The sequence below is a fragment of the Balaenoptera physalus genome (assembly GCF_965194825.1).
Source record: "Balaenoptera physalus genome assembly, chromosome: 20".
NCBI lineage: Eukaryota > Metazoa > Chordata > Mammalia > Artiodactyla > Balaenopteridae > Balaenoptera > Balaenoptera physalus.
The window spans coordinates 12,762,452-12,777,011 of record NC_138901.1 but is presented as its reverse complement, the minus strand read 5'-3'; the positions used below and the strand labels follow the sequence as shown (position 1 = coordinate 12,777,011).

The following is a 14,560-nucleotide window of genomic DNA, read 5'->3' as shown; positions in this document are numbered from 1 at the left end:
TGTCCTTCTTTTCAGAAATTCCCTGGCGGTCCAGTGGTTAGGATTCTGCACTTTCACTGCTGAGGGCACGGGTTCAATCCCTGGTCGGAGAACTAAGATCCCACAAGCCACTCTGCGTGGCAAAAAAAAAAAAAAAAAAAAGAATGTCCTTCTTTTAAAATGAGAGAAGATGCGTAGCCCATGCCTGTGACCCCCAGAAGCGCTCACCTGGGGCCGCGTGGCCATCTCCATTCTACAGGATGGTCCTGACTGAGAGCAGACGTGGTGTGTTCCAGGGAGAAGAGGACATTCCTGGCACGTCCTCTGCTGAGTGATTTATTTCCTAATAAAAGTGTTTAGTCTGAATCAAAGAACATGAGCACTGGTCTCACTGCTGGAAAGAAGGGGTTGCCGCTCCGTCTCTCCCGGCGAGCTGGCCGCCAGGCCAGGCCTGAGCACGGCAGAGCCTCCGTGAGAGCGGAAGCTGAAACGTCAGGTCAGGAGCTGACCCAGTGGGACGGGGTCCAAGCCAGCTGCGAGTTACCTCACCTGCCCCGCGCAGGAGAAAATGGCAGAAGATCCCAGAAGCAGAAGTGGCCACAACGTGCCAGGGAGGGTGTCCAGGGAGGGCATGCAGGGCAGGTGTGGCCCCACCATTTGTGTGGGAGTTGGGCTCGGCCAGTGCAGGGAGGGTGGGGTCCCTTGTGTCCACCTTGAGGCTGGCTTTGCCGGTCACTGCCTGGCACCTCTGCTGTGCGGGACCTCTGCTTTCTCACCAGGTGGGCAGGTGTGGCTGACTCCTCGCCTTGCCTTGGGGTTCCGGGAGGCTCGGAAGGTGCTCGGCGGCGACAGACAGCGGGACCGGGCGTGAGCGTGGGCGGGCGGGAAGGATGTGGCTGTGGCATCCCCGTGATTAGGGCGGGGCCAGTGGGCAGGGGCCGCAGAGCAGGGCGCCGTGGCTTCAGGTGGTTGTCGCAGGGGCCACAGGGATACCGCTGGCGGGACGGCATGGGGGTTGCTGTTTATAGAAATCTCCGCAGCTGCCCAGCCTGTCTCAGGGCTGGCCCCAGAGCAAGAGACCAGCCTGTTTGTTCCCCTTTGAGTTACAACTGGAACCACCTCGAATGGTCTCGGGATCCATGCTGGTTCTCAGTCCTGATCTTCTAATCCTGGAGCCACTTCGCTTCCGTGTTCTCTCCTCCAACCCGGTCTTCACAAGAGAAGTGGGACCGAGCTGCCCCAGTCCCTGCCAGCCCTCAGCCCCCAGGCAGCACTGGCTCCTGGGCATCTCCTGGGCTTGTGCTGTGGGGCCTCGGGCGCAGGTATTTCTCATGCCGTCCAGGGAAGTGGTCCCAGCCACCAGCCCCCTAATTGGTGGCATCTCTGCCCCGCGGTACTGGCTCATTTGCCTTCTGAAGTCACAGCGTCTCAGAGCCTCCCACACCTTCTAGAGGTTTTCACAGGGAGGAAGAGTTTGGGGACACCTGCTCATCCCTGAGACTGGGGGCCGAGGACCTAAGACCCCAGCAATGTGAGTCCTGAATGACGCAGCGTATTCCAGAAACCAAGCCAGTCACACCAAACTCAGGGCCCTGGCAGTGCTCAGCCTGGAAGGCAGGGGCCGGGGTGTGTCGGGGGGAGGCAGGTGGGGGCAAGTGGGAGCAGCAAGAGTTTATCCCCCAGTGTGTGGACAATCTGAGAAGTGTTGACAAAGTACAAAGCAGTAAGACAGACGAAATGACATAGCAGATTGAGGCCAAGCAGGGGAGAACACCAGTGAACCAAATGTCAATCAAACTTCAGGCCTGAGGTTCCTGGCGGCCCCGGGGAAGAGGGAAACATCCTAAGTCCACATCCAACCCATCTCGGGGTCTCCTTGGATGCACTGACACATAAATACCAGTTTCTTATCTTGATCTTGAGTTTAAGGCCCCCATTCCGCCCCAGGAATGGGCCCTGCAGGCTCCTGTCTACTAACTCGGCCCCTAGTGGCCCCTCTGTACCCCTGTTCACCCTCGGGGGCCTGAACCTCCCCTGCTGGCCAGCACACCATGCCCTGCAGAGTGGCAGGGAAGGCTCTGGACCAGCACTGATGGCTGTGCTCTGTCCCCTGCAGATCTGAGGCCCCACCTTTGTTGCAGCAAAAAATAAAAATAAAAAAATAGAAATGAGTAAACGGCCTTAGGCACATACCAACCAAACAGGCCTGAAAGTTAAGCAATCTCAGTTATTCTTTAGCTGTTACTACTAACACTTGTAGCTAGACTTGTCCTTCACAAAGCTAATTACTTCCTGATTCCGTATGAATTATACTCTGCACCTGGCATCCTTCTCACCCTACACTTCCTTGTAGGATTCTGCATCTCAAAAGGAAGAAGGTCACAGCTGATAACTTCAGGGACACTAGCCTGGGTTGCTGAGCTGCCTGACGCCAGCTTTTGGCTGAAAATATGCAGAAGAAAAAAAAAAATACAAGACCTTCATTGCTTTGAGCCTTATCACCTACCCATAGACCATGAGCTCTGGAATATAAAACTCTCTCCATTCCCAGGAAAAGGGGGGCACAGTTCTCAAGGCGCTAGCCTGCTGTGTTCCCCCTTTGCCAGGCAAAGAATAAGAAAAGCTATCTTTCTCGTTCCTCCAAAACTCTGTCTCCGTATTTCTTTTCAGCATCGGTGCACAGAGAGCCAAGATTCTTGGTATCACCTCGATGTTCCTTCCATTTCAGCACCTTTGAGGCCAAGCAGATCCCAATGGAGCTGGGGGCGCAGGTGAGCCCCCATTCCCGAGAAGGCCAGTGGGGGCTCTGGGAGGGCTGGGCCTTGCCTGCCCCAGCGCAGGGCACCTCTCCCACCCTGCAGCATGGGGGTCATGGCTACCAACCCCCATCCCAGTGAACACGCAAGGTGGAGGCTTGGAATCTTGCTGCAGTCACACACCTGGCCAGGTGCCCAGCTTGAGCCCCCTGCCCCCACCAATCGTCCCTGGGTTTCCCAGGCCTGGGGGCATTCACCTGTCTCCTCCCATGCCCCTTGTTAAAGAACAGACAGCTGGGGGGGTCTCTTAGGAAGGGCCCTATTCCTGGAAAAGTCCGGTGAGAGGAGGAGGGAGGGGAGAGAAAGGGGGAGGTGGGTGGGCACCACTCAGGGTGGGTCCTGGACCAAGACGTCCTCCCCAGGAAAAAGTGGGCCACGTGCTTATACCTGCTGCCCCCTCCCAGAGTCCCCAGCCCCCCACAAGCTCTCCCTGCCCACCCCACGTAGCCAAATCTCCCCCTCCCCCTGCCCTTACCCGTAGCGGCTGCAAGGGGCTTAGCAGGGCTTGTGGGGGGAGGTGGACGTGGCAGTGAGGCGGGGACCACGCAGTGGGTGCTCTCCTGTGCCCGTGTCTCTGTGAGGCCAATGCAGGGCGGGGGTGGAGTTGCTGTTTCCTGGGGACCCCTGCCCTCCACGCCCCACTGGCCCCTTGGAGCCCTCGCTGAGGCCTCACATCCAGGGTGTGTGGGTCTTGCCTCCTGGGGCATGGCATCAGGCACACACCCCTCAGAGGGGGAATCCAGACCCCTCAGCCAGCTCAGGACCTGCCCACGAGACCCCAGCTAGCACCCCAACCTCGCTGTCAGCTCAGGCAGCCTTCCTGCATCCATCACAGGTGGGCATGTGGGCTCGCGTTGATCCTTCAGCACCTCCCCCCATCCCTATGATCACCCGTGCACCAGGACCACCTCCCGGCCACATCTCTGGTGGAGAAGGCTCCTGGCTTCCAGCTGCCTGCTGCCCAGCCTGGCGCATTGTGGGGCACACAGGGTCCATCCCAGCTCTGCCCAGCCACCATGGGCTGGGGGGAGGGGGCAGGATGAGGAGAGGGGTGGGGGGCGCTGGGAGGCTGAGGGCAGAAATGGAGGTCCCCCCAACATCAGACCCCAGTCCCAGCCCTGACTCGCCCCGGCCCCGGGGAGGAATCTTGGTGCAGGGCAGCCAGCTCTGACACCCGGGCAGCCTCGGTATTTCACACTGACACATAGTTTTGGGGTGAGACCAGGCTCTGGGCTTTCAATCACGCTGCGGGGTGCCTCGAGCCACAAAGGGCAAAGGCGGGTGGATGCTCCCAGCTCCTGCGGGTCCCGGGTCCCGTGTGGCCTGGTTCCTCAGCTGTGAAACAGGAATAAGAGAATTTTGTATAAAAGATGACCCAGTGGTGAGCTCGCCAAGGGGGCCACCTGAGGGCCAGGGAATTTGCACATGGAGGAAGGGTAGAGAGGGGCTGGAACACTGGACTGGAGTCCCCAGGCCACCTACCGCCCCAGCTGCCTCCTGGCTCTGACCCTGCTCACCACTCAGGCCTGCCAGGCCTTGGTCTCCACAGCTCCAGGAGGGGAAAGGTGGCAGAACAGAGCCATCCAGCCTGGGGGCCCGCTCTGGGCAGCTCAGGGGATGGGGCTCTCCTCTGGGCCCTCACGGGGTCCCAGGAGAACTGGCCCCCACCCCTCTGTGGGGCTGGGCCCTCGGCCGGCCTGGAAAAGGCAGGAGTCTGGAGCTCCTGGCTGCTGGCCATTGGCAGCCTCTCGGGCTTCCTGCTCAGAGCGTCATCTGTCTGGAATTCCAATGGAAAAAAACCTGCTCTTGCAGGTGGCCCTGTGGCTCTCAGATTCCCGGTTTGGTGGTTTGCAGATGTATGGGACCCAGGCTAGATTCTGGTCATCCCCACCCCCTGCCTGGGATGGGGGCTCCCACCTTCTGCTGGCTGAGCCCCCTCCTCTCTCTTGCATGCTGGGTGTGTGAGTGAAGGTGCCGATAAGCTGAGGGCTTTCTCCAGGGCAAGAAGGAGCCCCAGCACCACCCCCCAAGGCTGGCCCTCCAGGTGACCTGGATCAGGAACACCAGTCAGCTGGGCGTGTTCAGGTGTGGAATCAGGTAAGAGTTCAGGTCTCTGCAAACCTGAACTAGGCCACCCTACCAGGCAGGGCCACTGTCACTGTGTCACCCGTGGCCCCAGGCACTGCCCCCCAGAGCTCCATTTGGTGAGGACAGTCTACAGGAGCAGAGAGCTCCCCAGGCAGGTAAAAGTGATGTGTCTGCTGGTTGTAGGTGCAACTCAATTCCCAAAGAATGACTTCCTGGAAAAATTAGGAGTAGAGGAAACTTTGGACTGCGTGTGTATCTTTGTTGATGGGTAATTTACACCAAGTGCAGCAGCCCTGGGCGTGCAGCCTGGTGACACGCACTCTGTGCGCTGGTGTGTCTCCTTGCGGAGCTGGGCTCTCCCTGGGCTCTCCACCCCCGGGGACCCACAGAAGGTGGCAGGGAGGGGCTCAAGGCACAGCTTTCTGGACTGGGCCAGGCCACTCTTCTGGGCCTGAAAAAACCCACAGGTCAGCAGCCAAATCCTGGCCAAGCCTGAGCCTCTTGGAAACTGACTGGCCTGCGAAGCAGGAATGTGCTGCACCTGGTAAATCTATCATCCATCATCCGATCCTCCGCCACTAGGCTCCTGGATCCCTGCGCCTTCTGTGAGCTTGGCTGTGAACTCGGCTGTGAACTCACCCGCCTCTGGCTCCTTCCCCACCTTCCACCAACCCCCTCCACCACCTCCAGGAAGACAGAAGACAGAATAAGAGAGGGCAGCGGGTCCCTGGTGGAGGGACAGTTTGTCCATTCATTCATTCATTCCCCACTGGGTGCTGGCCGCCACTGTCCTGGTCACAGGCCCCACCGCCTGCCTGACCCCTGTCCCCACTCCTTGTTTTTGCTATAGGAACCAAGGGGAGTGGGGTGGGGAAACTCAGGGAAGAGGGTGCAGGGGGTGGGGTTGGGGCCGGGGACATGCCCCAGGCCTGGCACACGGCTCCCTCCCGATGCAGCTGGGCACCCAGTCCCCATGGCTCTGTGCCCAAGGTCTTCCAGAGGAGCTTCATGCACCACCTCCAGCAAAGGCCTCCCTGCCCAGCCCACACCCCGTTAACCCAGCTTCAAGGGAGCCCCCCGGAACCAGGTCCAAATTCACAAAACCTTCCACCTGAGCACAGTGTCTCACAAAGGGATCCCAGTAGCCATCTATGAAAAGAAATTTGTTCCCTCAGTGCAGGGTGGGGGGGCCCTGGGGCAGTGGTCGGGACTGAAGTCAGGGCAACAGTGCCTCCAGAGAAAGCCGTCAGGAGCACTGTGGGCTGAGCCTGGCCTTGGCATTTTGCCTCTTCACCTGCAAGTCTGGGTGTTGGGTGGATGGCATTGAAATGTCAAGACCTCGTCCATCACCCTGAGTGACCCTCAGCCCGAGTGCTCATCCATCAGACAGCCGACAGCCCTCCCGTCCCCACTGCTGACCACCACTGCCCTGGAGGCCAGGGCTGGACTCACACAGAAGGTCCACTCAGCTCCTGGCATCCAGTGCTGTAGCAGAAGAGTGCCGGCTGCTCCTCCTGGTCCTCCCCGTCATTTCCCACTGCCTCCCCCTCCTCTCTCCCCCATCCCCTCCTCTCCTCTCTCCCCCCATCCCTCCCCTTCTCTCCTTCCTCCTCCCTTCTCCACTCCCCCCACTGGCTCCTCAGCCCAGGAAGGCGGTAGCCCCAGGTGAGGCCTCCAGGTTGCAGGAGCGCGGTCTGGATCTGATGCTTGCAGAGTGGACAGGGGCACTGTCACGATTTTCTGGAGTGGTGGCTTGTGTCCCCCTCCCTCCATGGTTATGTGTAAAGTAGCTCTGTGCACAGCTGTGGTGGTCCCCTGCTCAGGATGAGCAGATGCTATCATCCAGGGCGTCCAGTGCAGGCTGTTGCGGCACTGGGGGCCCTGACAATGGGGGAAGGACGCCCGGGCAGAGGCCCAGGCCCACTGGCACCTGTGGGGGCCTGAGATTCTGGGGCAGGCAGGGAAGGGACGGGATGCTGGCAGGGGAGCAGCCCATGCTGATGCCGACAGCACCTGTGCCCACCCCAGGGGGGCCCTGCAGGACAAGGCCCCTCACCACAGGCCCAAGAGCATCTCAGGCTCCAACTGTGGTTGGGGAGTGTGGGAGTTAAGGTCAGAGGGCCCCAGCGCCTGGGGGTGAACATCCACCCGGGGCTTCCCTGGCTGTGTTCCCAATGACCTGCCCCCACAGCGTCCACACTGCCAGATCTCCAGCAAAGCCCTGTGGTCTTAAGCGTCAGATACCATGAGGGAATTTGCAGAGTGAACCCTGGGTTCTGAGCCCTCCTCCCTGCCTTTGAACTGTTGGAAAAGACTCGGCATGTGGAGCAGCCCCAGCCTCCCAGGAGGATGTGAGAGTAGCCCGACCTGTGGACACGCCTGGTCAGTGCCTTCCTGGAGACAGGGGACGGGAGACCTGGTCGGTGCCTTCCCCAGGTCACAGGGGGTGGTGGTGACCTGGTCAGTGCCTTTCTGGGGACAGGGGAAGGTGGCCAAAAGGGTTCCGATGACCCGTAGAAGCAAGAAGATCCATAGTGAAGATGGCCATGATGTCCCTTTATCTCGAGGGGCCCTGCCGGCTGCCCCTCCCTCAGTACATGTTGCCAGGCGGGGAAGCCCCAGGTGGCTGGGCCAGAACTGTAGGCAAGGAAACCTGGACTCACTCCCGTTGGAGGCCAAGGTGATGAGGATGGGAAGGGGGGTGCCCCTGCCCCCCACAGCCCGCGGGCAGCACTGCCCTCCCCGCCCCTGCCCATCTGAGCAAGGCCTGTGGCCCTAGCCCCACAGACGCGTGACTCTGAGAGACGGTCACCATCCGGAGCTGCCCGTTCTTAATCCGAGTTTACCCAGAACAGCTGCTCTTTTGTCATAAAACAGTGCCTGCCCCGTGGGAGGGCAGTGTGGGCAGTATGGAGAGGCCAGGAGGACAGGAGCCCTTACGCAGGGCAGCTGGAAGGAGCGGCAGATGCGCAGTCCTCCGGGAACAGTCCAGAGGTTCCAGAGCAGCGACGCCTCCACACAGACGCGCACACGGGTGTCCACGGCAGCCCTGTTCATTTGCAGAAAATGTGGCAGCAGCTCAGATGCCCAAAACCGACACGTGTTCATCCAACGGGGCACATTCGGCTCTGCCCACGCTGTGCAGCCTGTTCCCGGAATGTGGCGCGTGAGGCTCCTCCATGCGGTTGGAGGCCTTCCAGCAAAACTGGAGGTTTCCGGGAAAGAAGGAATTCTACCCAAAGGCTGCAGCATCTTCTGCTGCCTGAGTTTCCAGCCCGCCACCCCATTGACGGATCTCAGACGTGCCAGCCACTTAATCGCTGAACCAATTCCTTCATAGAACCTTCTATTATTTATGTCTGTCCTATTGGTCAGTTTCTCTGGAGCTCCCTGCCTGACAGATGTCCTGAGACTGGATTGTGATGATGGTTGCACAACTCTGTCTTTTCACTGAAAATCATTACTTGCACTTTAAGCGGGTGAGTTTTATGGTGTGAGACTGCCCCCAATAAAGCTGTAGCATTTGAACAGTCGCCCTCACCTGCTAGAGCCAGTTCTAGCCATGCCCCGGTTAGCCCCTCACCCCGGGACCCTCTGCTGTCCAGCTTGCCAAGGGCTGGGCACCATGCCTGATGGGCTGATGACTGTGGGTCTTGAGCCAGACTAGGCCTCCATAAATCACCCGTCCGTGACTGGTAGGTCCTGGGGGCCCGGGGTGAGGGGAGAGAGAGGCTGTGGGAGGTGGATCCAGGGAGCTCGGCCAAGCCACAGTAGGCCAGCAGGAGTCTCCTCGTGGCTGTGTGTGTGGGTGCACAGGCGTGAGAGCCTGCCTAACATTTTTAAACATTCTGAAACACTCAGGGTGTCATCATGAGGCTCCCCAGAGGCTGGGTACTTCCAAGCAGAAGATGAGAGGACAGCCCCTGCAGCTGTCCCAGGCCTGGTGGTGGAGGCTCACCCGGCCCACCTGGGAACATTAACCAGGGTACTCAGGTCTTAAGTTTGGAGCCAAAAATGTAACTTCTTCAGCATCACTCCGAGAAACAGCGCACAGAGCACCTTCACACATGCAGATGAATGGGGGCTGCAGGGCCACTTCTGGGGGTCTCAGTTTTCTAAGTTTGGGGCCTTCTCAACACATCCTGGAATCAGGATTTGGGAAGCAGAGACCCAGGGTCTTGGTCAAGGTACAAACTTTGGGCTGTTTACTTCCAAAAACATTTGGTGTCCCAAGTTGCACTGGTGGCCTTAGACCCCATACTTAGGGGCCAGCGGGGAGGGAGGTGTAGATCTCCACCTGCCCACACGTTAGGATCCTGTCAGGGTCTTGAAAGGGGTCCAGGAGGGGCCTGGTCGGTGGTGAGTCTGATGTGCAGCCAAGGCTGAGACCCAGCTGTGGGATGTGAGCTGGGGCCACAATGTGGAGTGTACAGGCCACTGGACGGTGGGGTAGGGGTGGGGAGAGGTCCAAAACCTTTCCCTGTGGGCAGGCTCTCTGCGGTCAGGGCCCAGTGGTCTTGATGTCCACAGGAGGCCCAGCTCGGATGCTGCACACATGAGATAAACCCCTACGTGTGTTGTACGATCCACCCCCTGCCTGACCCCCACCCCCCCAGGTCTGGGGAGGGAGAGGCAGGTGAGCTGCCGAAGGGAGAGGAATTCTGGCTCATGGTTTCAGTTTAGGTGCCGAGTTCCTGCCCTGGAGTGATGCCCCAGCTGCCCCTCCTCCCTGAGCAGGTTGAGGCTGCTGGCTCCCTGCCTCGCCCCAGGTCTCAGGCCCCACATCCAGGGCCCTGCTCAGGCCTGGTGGCACCCGCCCACCGTGTCAGGAAGGCCGAATGGCTGGACGTGTCTCCTCCCCAGCCAGGTGGACAGGCTCATCCAAGTGCGGGGGGACGTCCTAGGGGTCCTGCCTCCGTTGGCATCCCACCCACACTGCTGCGGCAGGACAAGGCTCGAAGAGCTCAGAGTTTATTGTTCCAGGTGCTGAAGCTGTGAGGGGTGGAGCCACATGGGAGCCGGGAGGGATGCGGAGGGGGCCATGCACCAGCCAGGAGGAGGGTCTCATGCAGGCAGCCTGTGTGCCTACACGCTGTCACCTGCCTGTGTGTGCCCCGCCACGCGTCATGTAGGCGCTCACATCTGCTGCAGTGAAGACTCCACTCACCACCGTTTTCAGAAGCTGGTCCTGGGCCTGAGCCTCCTACAGACCCTCACAGATGGACGGGGCAGGGGGGACTTCTGGGCATTACGGGGAAGGTGGCTAGGCTGATGGAGCTGAAGTGAGTGATGGGGAAGGGAGAGCAGGGAACTTTCTGGAAAAGGACTGAGGAAGGGAGGCAGTCAGTGGGGGAGTCCAGGAGTGGCCTGGGCTCTGGAGGCCACTCCCCACCCCCAGTCCAGCGCCCACGTGGAGGCTGGGGACGCTCAGGTGCAGAGCCCCCTAGGGGCCGCCTGGGACAGCGCGATGGTCTCGCTGGCCCGCTGGCTGCTGGAGGACAGGGAGCGGCCTGAGCCGCGCTGGCAGCCGGTGCGGCCCTGCGGGAAGCTGTGGATACCCACGGGCCGGTGGGCGCCCCTGCCTTGGAGCGAGCGCTGGCGGTAGTCGCGGTAGTTCTTAGTGAGCAGCGTGTAGAGGAAGGGGTTTACGCAGCTGTTGCTGTAGGTGAGGCAGGTGGTCAGGTAGTTGACGATGCGGGCGGAGCGGGGCGTGAGCGGCGGGGTCCCGCGGTACTGGGTGAGGAGCTGCCACAGCCAGAAGGGCAGGAAGCAGGCCCAGAAGAGCAGCACGATGCCCAGGATGAGGTAGAGCACCCTGGGGTTGGGTAGCCGCCGCGTCTGCGTGAAGGAAGCCCGCTGCGACTGCCAGTAGGCCCGGGCCAGGCGGACGTAGAGCAGCCCGATGACCACACCGGGCCCCACGATGCTGGTCCCGAAGAGCAGCGTCAGGTAGGTGCGGTGGGCGCGCTGGCCCCAGGCTGGCAGGCAGAGGCTCTTGTGGCCCCTGCGGACCAGCCGGATGGCCAGCATCATGGGCAGTGCCAGCAACAGCGCCAGCAGCCACGTGCCCAGCGCCAGGACCTTGCGGTAGCCCTTGGAACGCTGCACCATGTCCAGTGGCCTCACCACGGCGGCATAGCGCTCACTGCTCATGAGGGTCAGGGTGAAGATGCTGGCGTGCATGGTCAGGAAGTCCAGGCTGAAGAGGACACGGCAGCCCACGTCGCCGAAGTGCCACGCCTTGGTGACATAGGTGGCCACGATGAAGGGGATGCTGAGCAGGTAGAGCAAGTCCGCCAGCGCCAGGTTGATGACGTAGACGTACATGGAGGCCGAGGTGTGCAGGAAGCGGCACATGACAGCCAGCGTGTACAAGTTGCCCACCACGCCAACCACGCCCATGGCCGAGAGCACCACCCCAATGGTGCCCGTGGCCACCAGGTCCTCCAGGGAGCTGGGCTCCGCTGGGCTGGCCCACGAGCTGTTGAGAGATGCATTGGGGGCGCCAGGCGGCTCGGGCATGGGGCTGCCTGTCGTAACCAGCATAGGGAACCTGCTCAATGGCTCCGGACTCAGCGCCATCTCTGCCGCCTCACACTGGGCTTGGGGCTGGGGCCTGCTGCTCCTTTAGGCAGAGAAGGGGCATCTGTGGATGACAAGCTCGTCCTGCGGGAGAGGATGCCCATTAAAGATGCAGGTCAGGGGGCTTCCCTGGTGGCGCAGTGGTTGAGAATCTGCCTGCTAATGCAGGGGACATGAGTTCGAGCCCTGGTCTGGGAAGATCCCACATGCCACGGAGCAACTAGGCCCGTGAGCCACAATTACTGAGCCTGCGCATCTGGAGCCTGTGCTCCGCAACAAGAGAGGCCGCGATAGTGAGAGGCCCGCGCACCGCGATGAAGAGTGGCCCCCGCTTGCCACAACTAGAGAAAGCCCTCGCACAGAAACGAAGACCCAACACAGCCAAAAATAAATAAATTAATAAGTAAATTAAAAAAAGAAAAAAGATGCAGGTCAGGCACCCCCTCCTACTTCCAGGAGGCCGTGAGAGGACACAGTTCCCACTGGGCTAGGGAGGCCTGCAGAGGGATGGGGTTCACCAACTGCAACACCCCCTTGCGGACTCTTCGTTCAAAACTCTAACACTCTGCCTTGTTTCCCCAGCTATGTAGGGGGACCACCTAGACCAGCTGCTCCCCATGCGTGCCCCAGCAGCACCCCCACCCTGGGCCTCAATGCAAGTCCAAAGGCCTCTGGGCTGGCTGGACTTTTTTTTTTTTTTTTTTTTAATTGAACACACAGAGTTTTATTTTACCAACTCAAATTTTCAACTTATCAAATTATAATAGTTACCTCAGGGCTGCAAGGGACCGTCTTGTTTTACTGTGTGCATTTACTGCCTGAATTTGTTGTAATGAGCATGTATTTTGTAATGAAAACTTTTTTTCTAGCAGGCAACTCTCTCAGACAATTCACCGGAGTGTCTTGTCAGTCTTTATATTCTTTAGTATCTTAAACATTAAAACATTCTTTGAATTCAAGATAAGTACCTTGATACATAGACCAAACTGAGCTGAGGACTGGAAGACTGATCGAGTGTGTTATTTAGAAGTTGCAGTTGGGAGCACGAGCAGACATTTTAACAAATTGATGGACTGCCTTTGATAGGGCCTTTAGCTTTTGGACTTCCCTTCATGCTTAGCAAAGTGCACTGAGGAGAAGTATCTTTGGTGCTCCAGTTTCTCTGAAATCAGGATACACTGCTACCCTTTGCAGCAGCTGCCTAGAATCTGGCTGGACTTTTCTGAAAACCAGAGCGCAGCAGGCAGCCCGCGGGGGTGGGGTCAGCAGTGGATGGAACCAGGAGTCCTCCCTAGACCTCCTCACTTCCTCATCTGTGAAGGGCAGGGAGACCGTGCTGACCCCTGCATCCTTTCTCCCAATTTATTTCTCCTGTATGTTTTAAAAAATACATTTTGTTCAGATTGCAAAAGTAGTATCTGCTGACTTTAAAGTTCAAATAGGAAAATATGTTTGGTAAAGAGGGGAAAGCCCTTGTAATCTCTCTTTATCCACATGGGGAAAATGAGCCTTGATGCCTACCTCCCACCACACGTGAAAATAATTCAAGATGGACTGTGCACCTGTATGTAACAGAGTAAATCAATTAATTAATCAAGTTCTGGAAGAAACATAGGAGAATATCTGCATGACCTTGGGAAGGCAAAGATTTCTCAAAAAAAAAAAAAAAAAAGAGCAAGAAATATTTGCAATAAAAGACCCATCAAGTGGATTTCATTAAAATTAAGAACTTCACTGAGAGAGTAAAAAATGTAAACCATGGACTAGGAAAAGATTATCAGAAGACATATATCAGACAAAGAACTAGTAATCAAAATATATGAAAGAACTACAAATCAATAAAGACTAATGACTCATTTGGAAGAAGAAAAAAAAAGACGAGATTTGAATAGGAAATTCTCAAAAGAAGATGTCCAAATGGCCAAGAAGCACATGAAAGGATGCTCAACATCATTAGTCATCCAGGAGATTAGGGTAAAAACCTCTGCACCCTCACCAGGATGACTGGAATCAAAAAGGCAGATCCCAAGTGCTGGGAGGATGTGGAGGAACCAGACTCCTGAACTGCTGGAGGGGCCATAGAATGGTGCAGCCCCTGTGGAAAGCAATCTGGCACCATCAAAAAAAAAAAGTAAAGTTGGACACATGCATGTCCTCTCATGCAGCAGTTCCACTCTTAGGTTGGTGTCCAAGAGAAATGAGTGCAAATGTCCACAAAAATCAAGAGTGAGAATTTTCGCAGCAGGCAGGAGCTGGAAACCACCCAACTGTCCATGAATAGTAGTGTGGATAAAGAAACTGTGACCCCTCCATAAAAATGCTCTGAGATGATGAAGAAGATGGAATTACCCTACAGTCAACAACTTGATGAAACTCAAATATGCTATGTTGAGAAAAACAAAACAAAACAAAAAAAACAGACACAAAGAGTACACTGTGATTCCATTTACCTGAAGTTTGGGAGCAGGCAAAATCTCTATGATAGCTGTTGCCGGGGTGTCAACTGGTAGGGGGCACTGGAGAGCACTCTGAGGGATGGACTTGTGCTGTGTCCTCATGTGGTGGTGGTTACACAGGTGTAGACACGTGTAAAAACTCACGGAGTTGCACGTCTATGACCCGTACTGTGTGAAAATTGCCGTCATAAGAAAAAAAGACCTAAAACTGGAAATACTTGAACTGAGAGGAGAGGCCCCTCTATCGCCCCATCTCCCCACATGCAGGGAAAACACTGGCACCAGGTTTTTTCCCTCTACAGGTCCAGCGTTCACACTAACACGGATAAACTCGGGGCGTCCACCCGACGTGGTCTGAGCCCTCCGTGCAGAAGGGAACCTGAGTGCAGAGATGCCGCCCCAGACCCCCTCTCCGCGGGACCCGGCCCAGCCTCGAGTCTGGCGAGGGCAGCTGGGGGCCTTCCTACTGGCCGGAGGCTCCCTCCCCGGCCGCCGCCCCCGGGGGTCAGGGTTCCGGAGCCCTCCCCCAGGGGCTGCAGCGAACCGAGCCGAGGGCGCCCCCGGGAGGGACGCGAAGCCCTCGCCGAGCCCGCGGCGCGCACCTCACCGCTCGCCACCCGAAGCGCCGCACATCCTCCC

At 58.0% G+C, this 14,560-nt stretch overlaps 1 protein-coding gene across 1 annotated transcript; it reads right to left on the bottom strand.

Annotated features, from left to right (window-relative positions):
- Positions 1-7,658: 7,658 nt before the first annotated feature.
- Positions 7,659-14,364, bottom strand: UTS2R (urotensin 2 receptor). Its single transcript, XM_082442100.1, is given in 3 exon segments — positions 7,659-10,375; positions 10,377-11,549; positions 13,916-14,364. Coding segments are annotated over 2 exon segments (1,368 nt in total). The 5' UTR covers positions 11,466-11,549; positions 13,916-14,364; the 3' UTR covers positions 7,659-10,096.
- Positions 14,365-14,560: the final 196 nt, after the last annotated feature.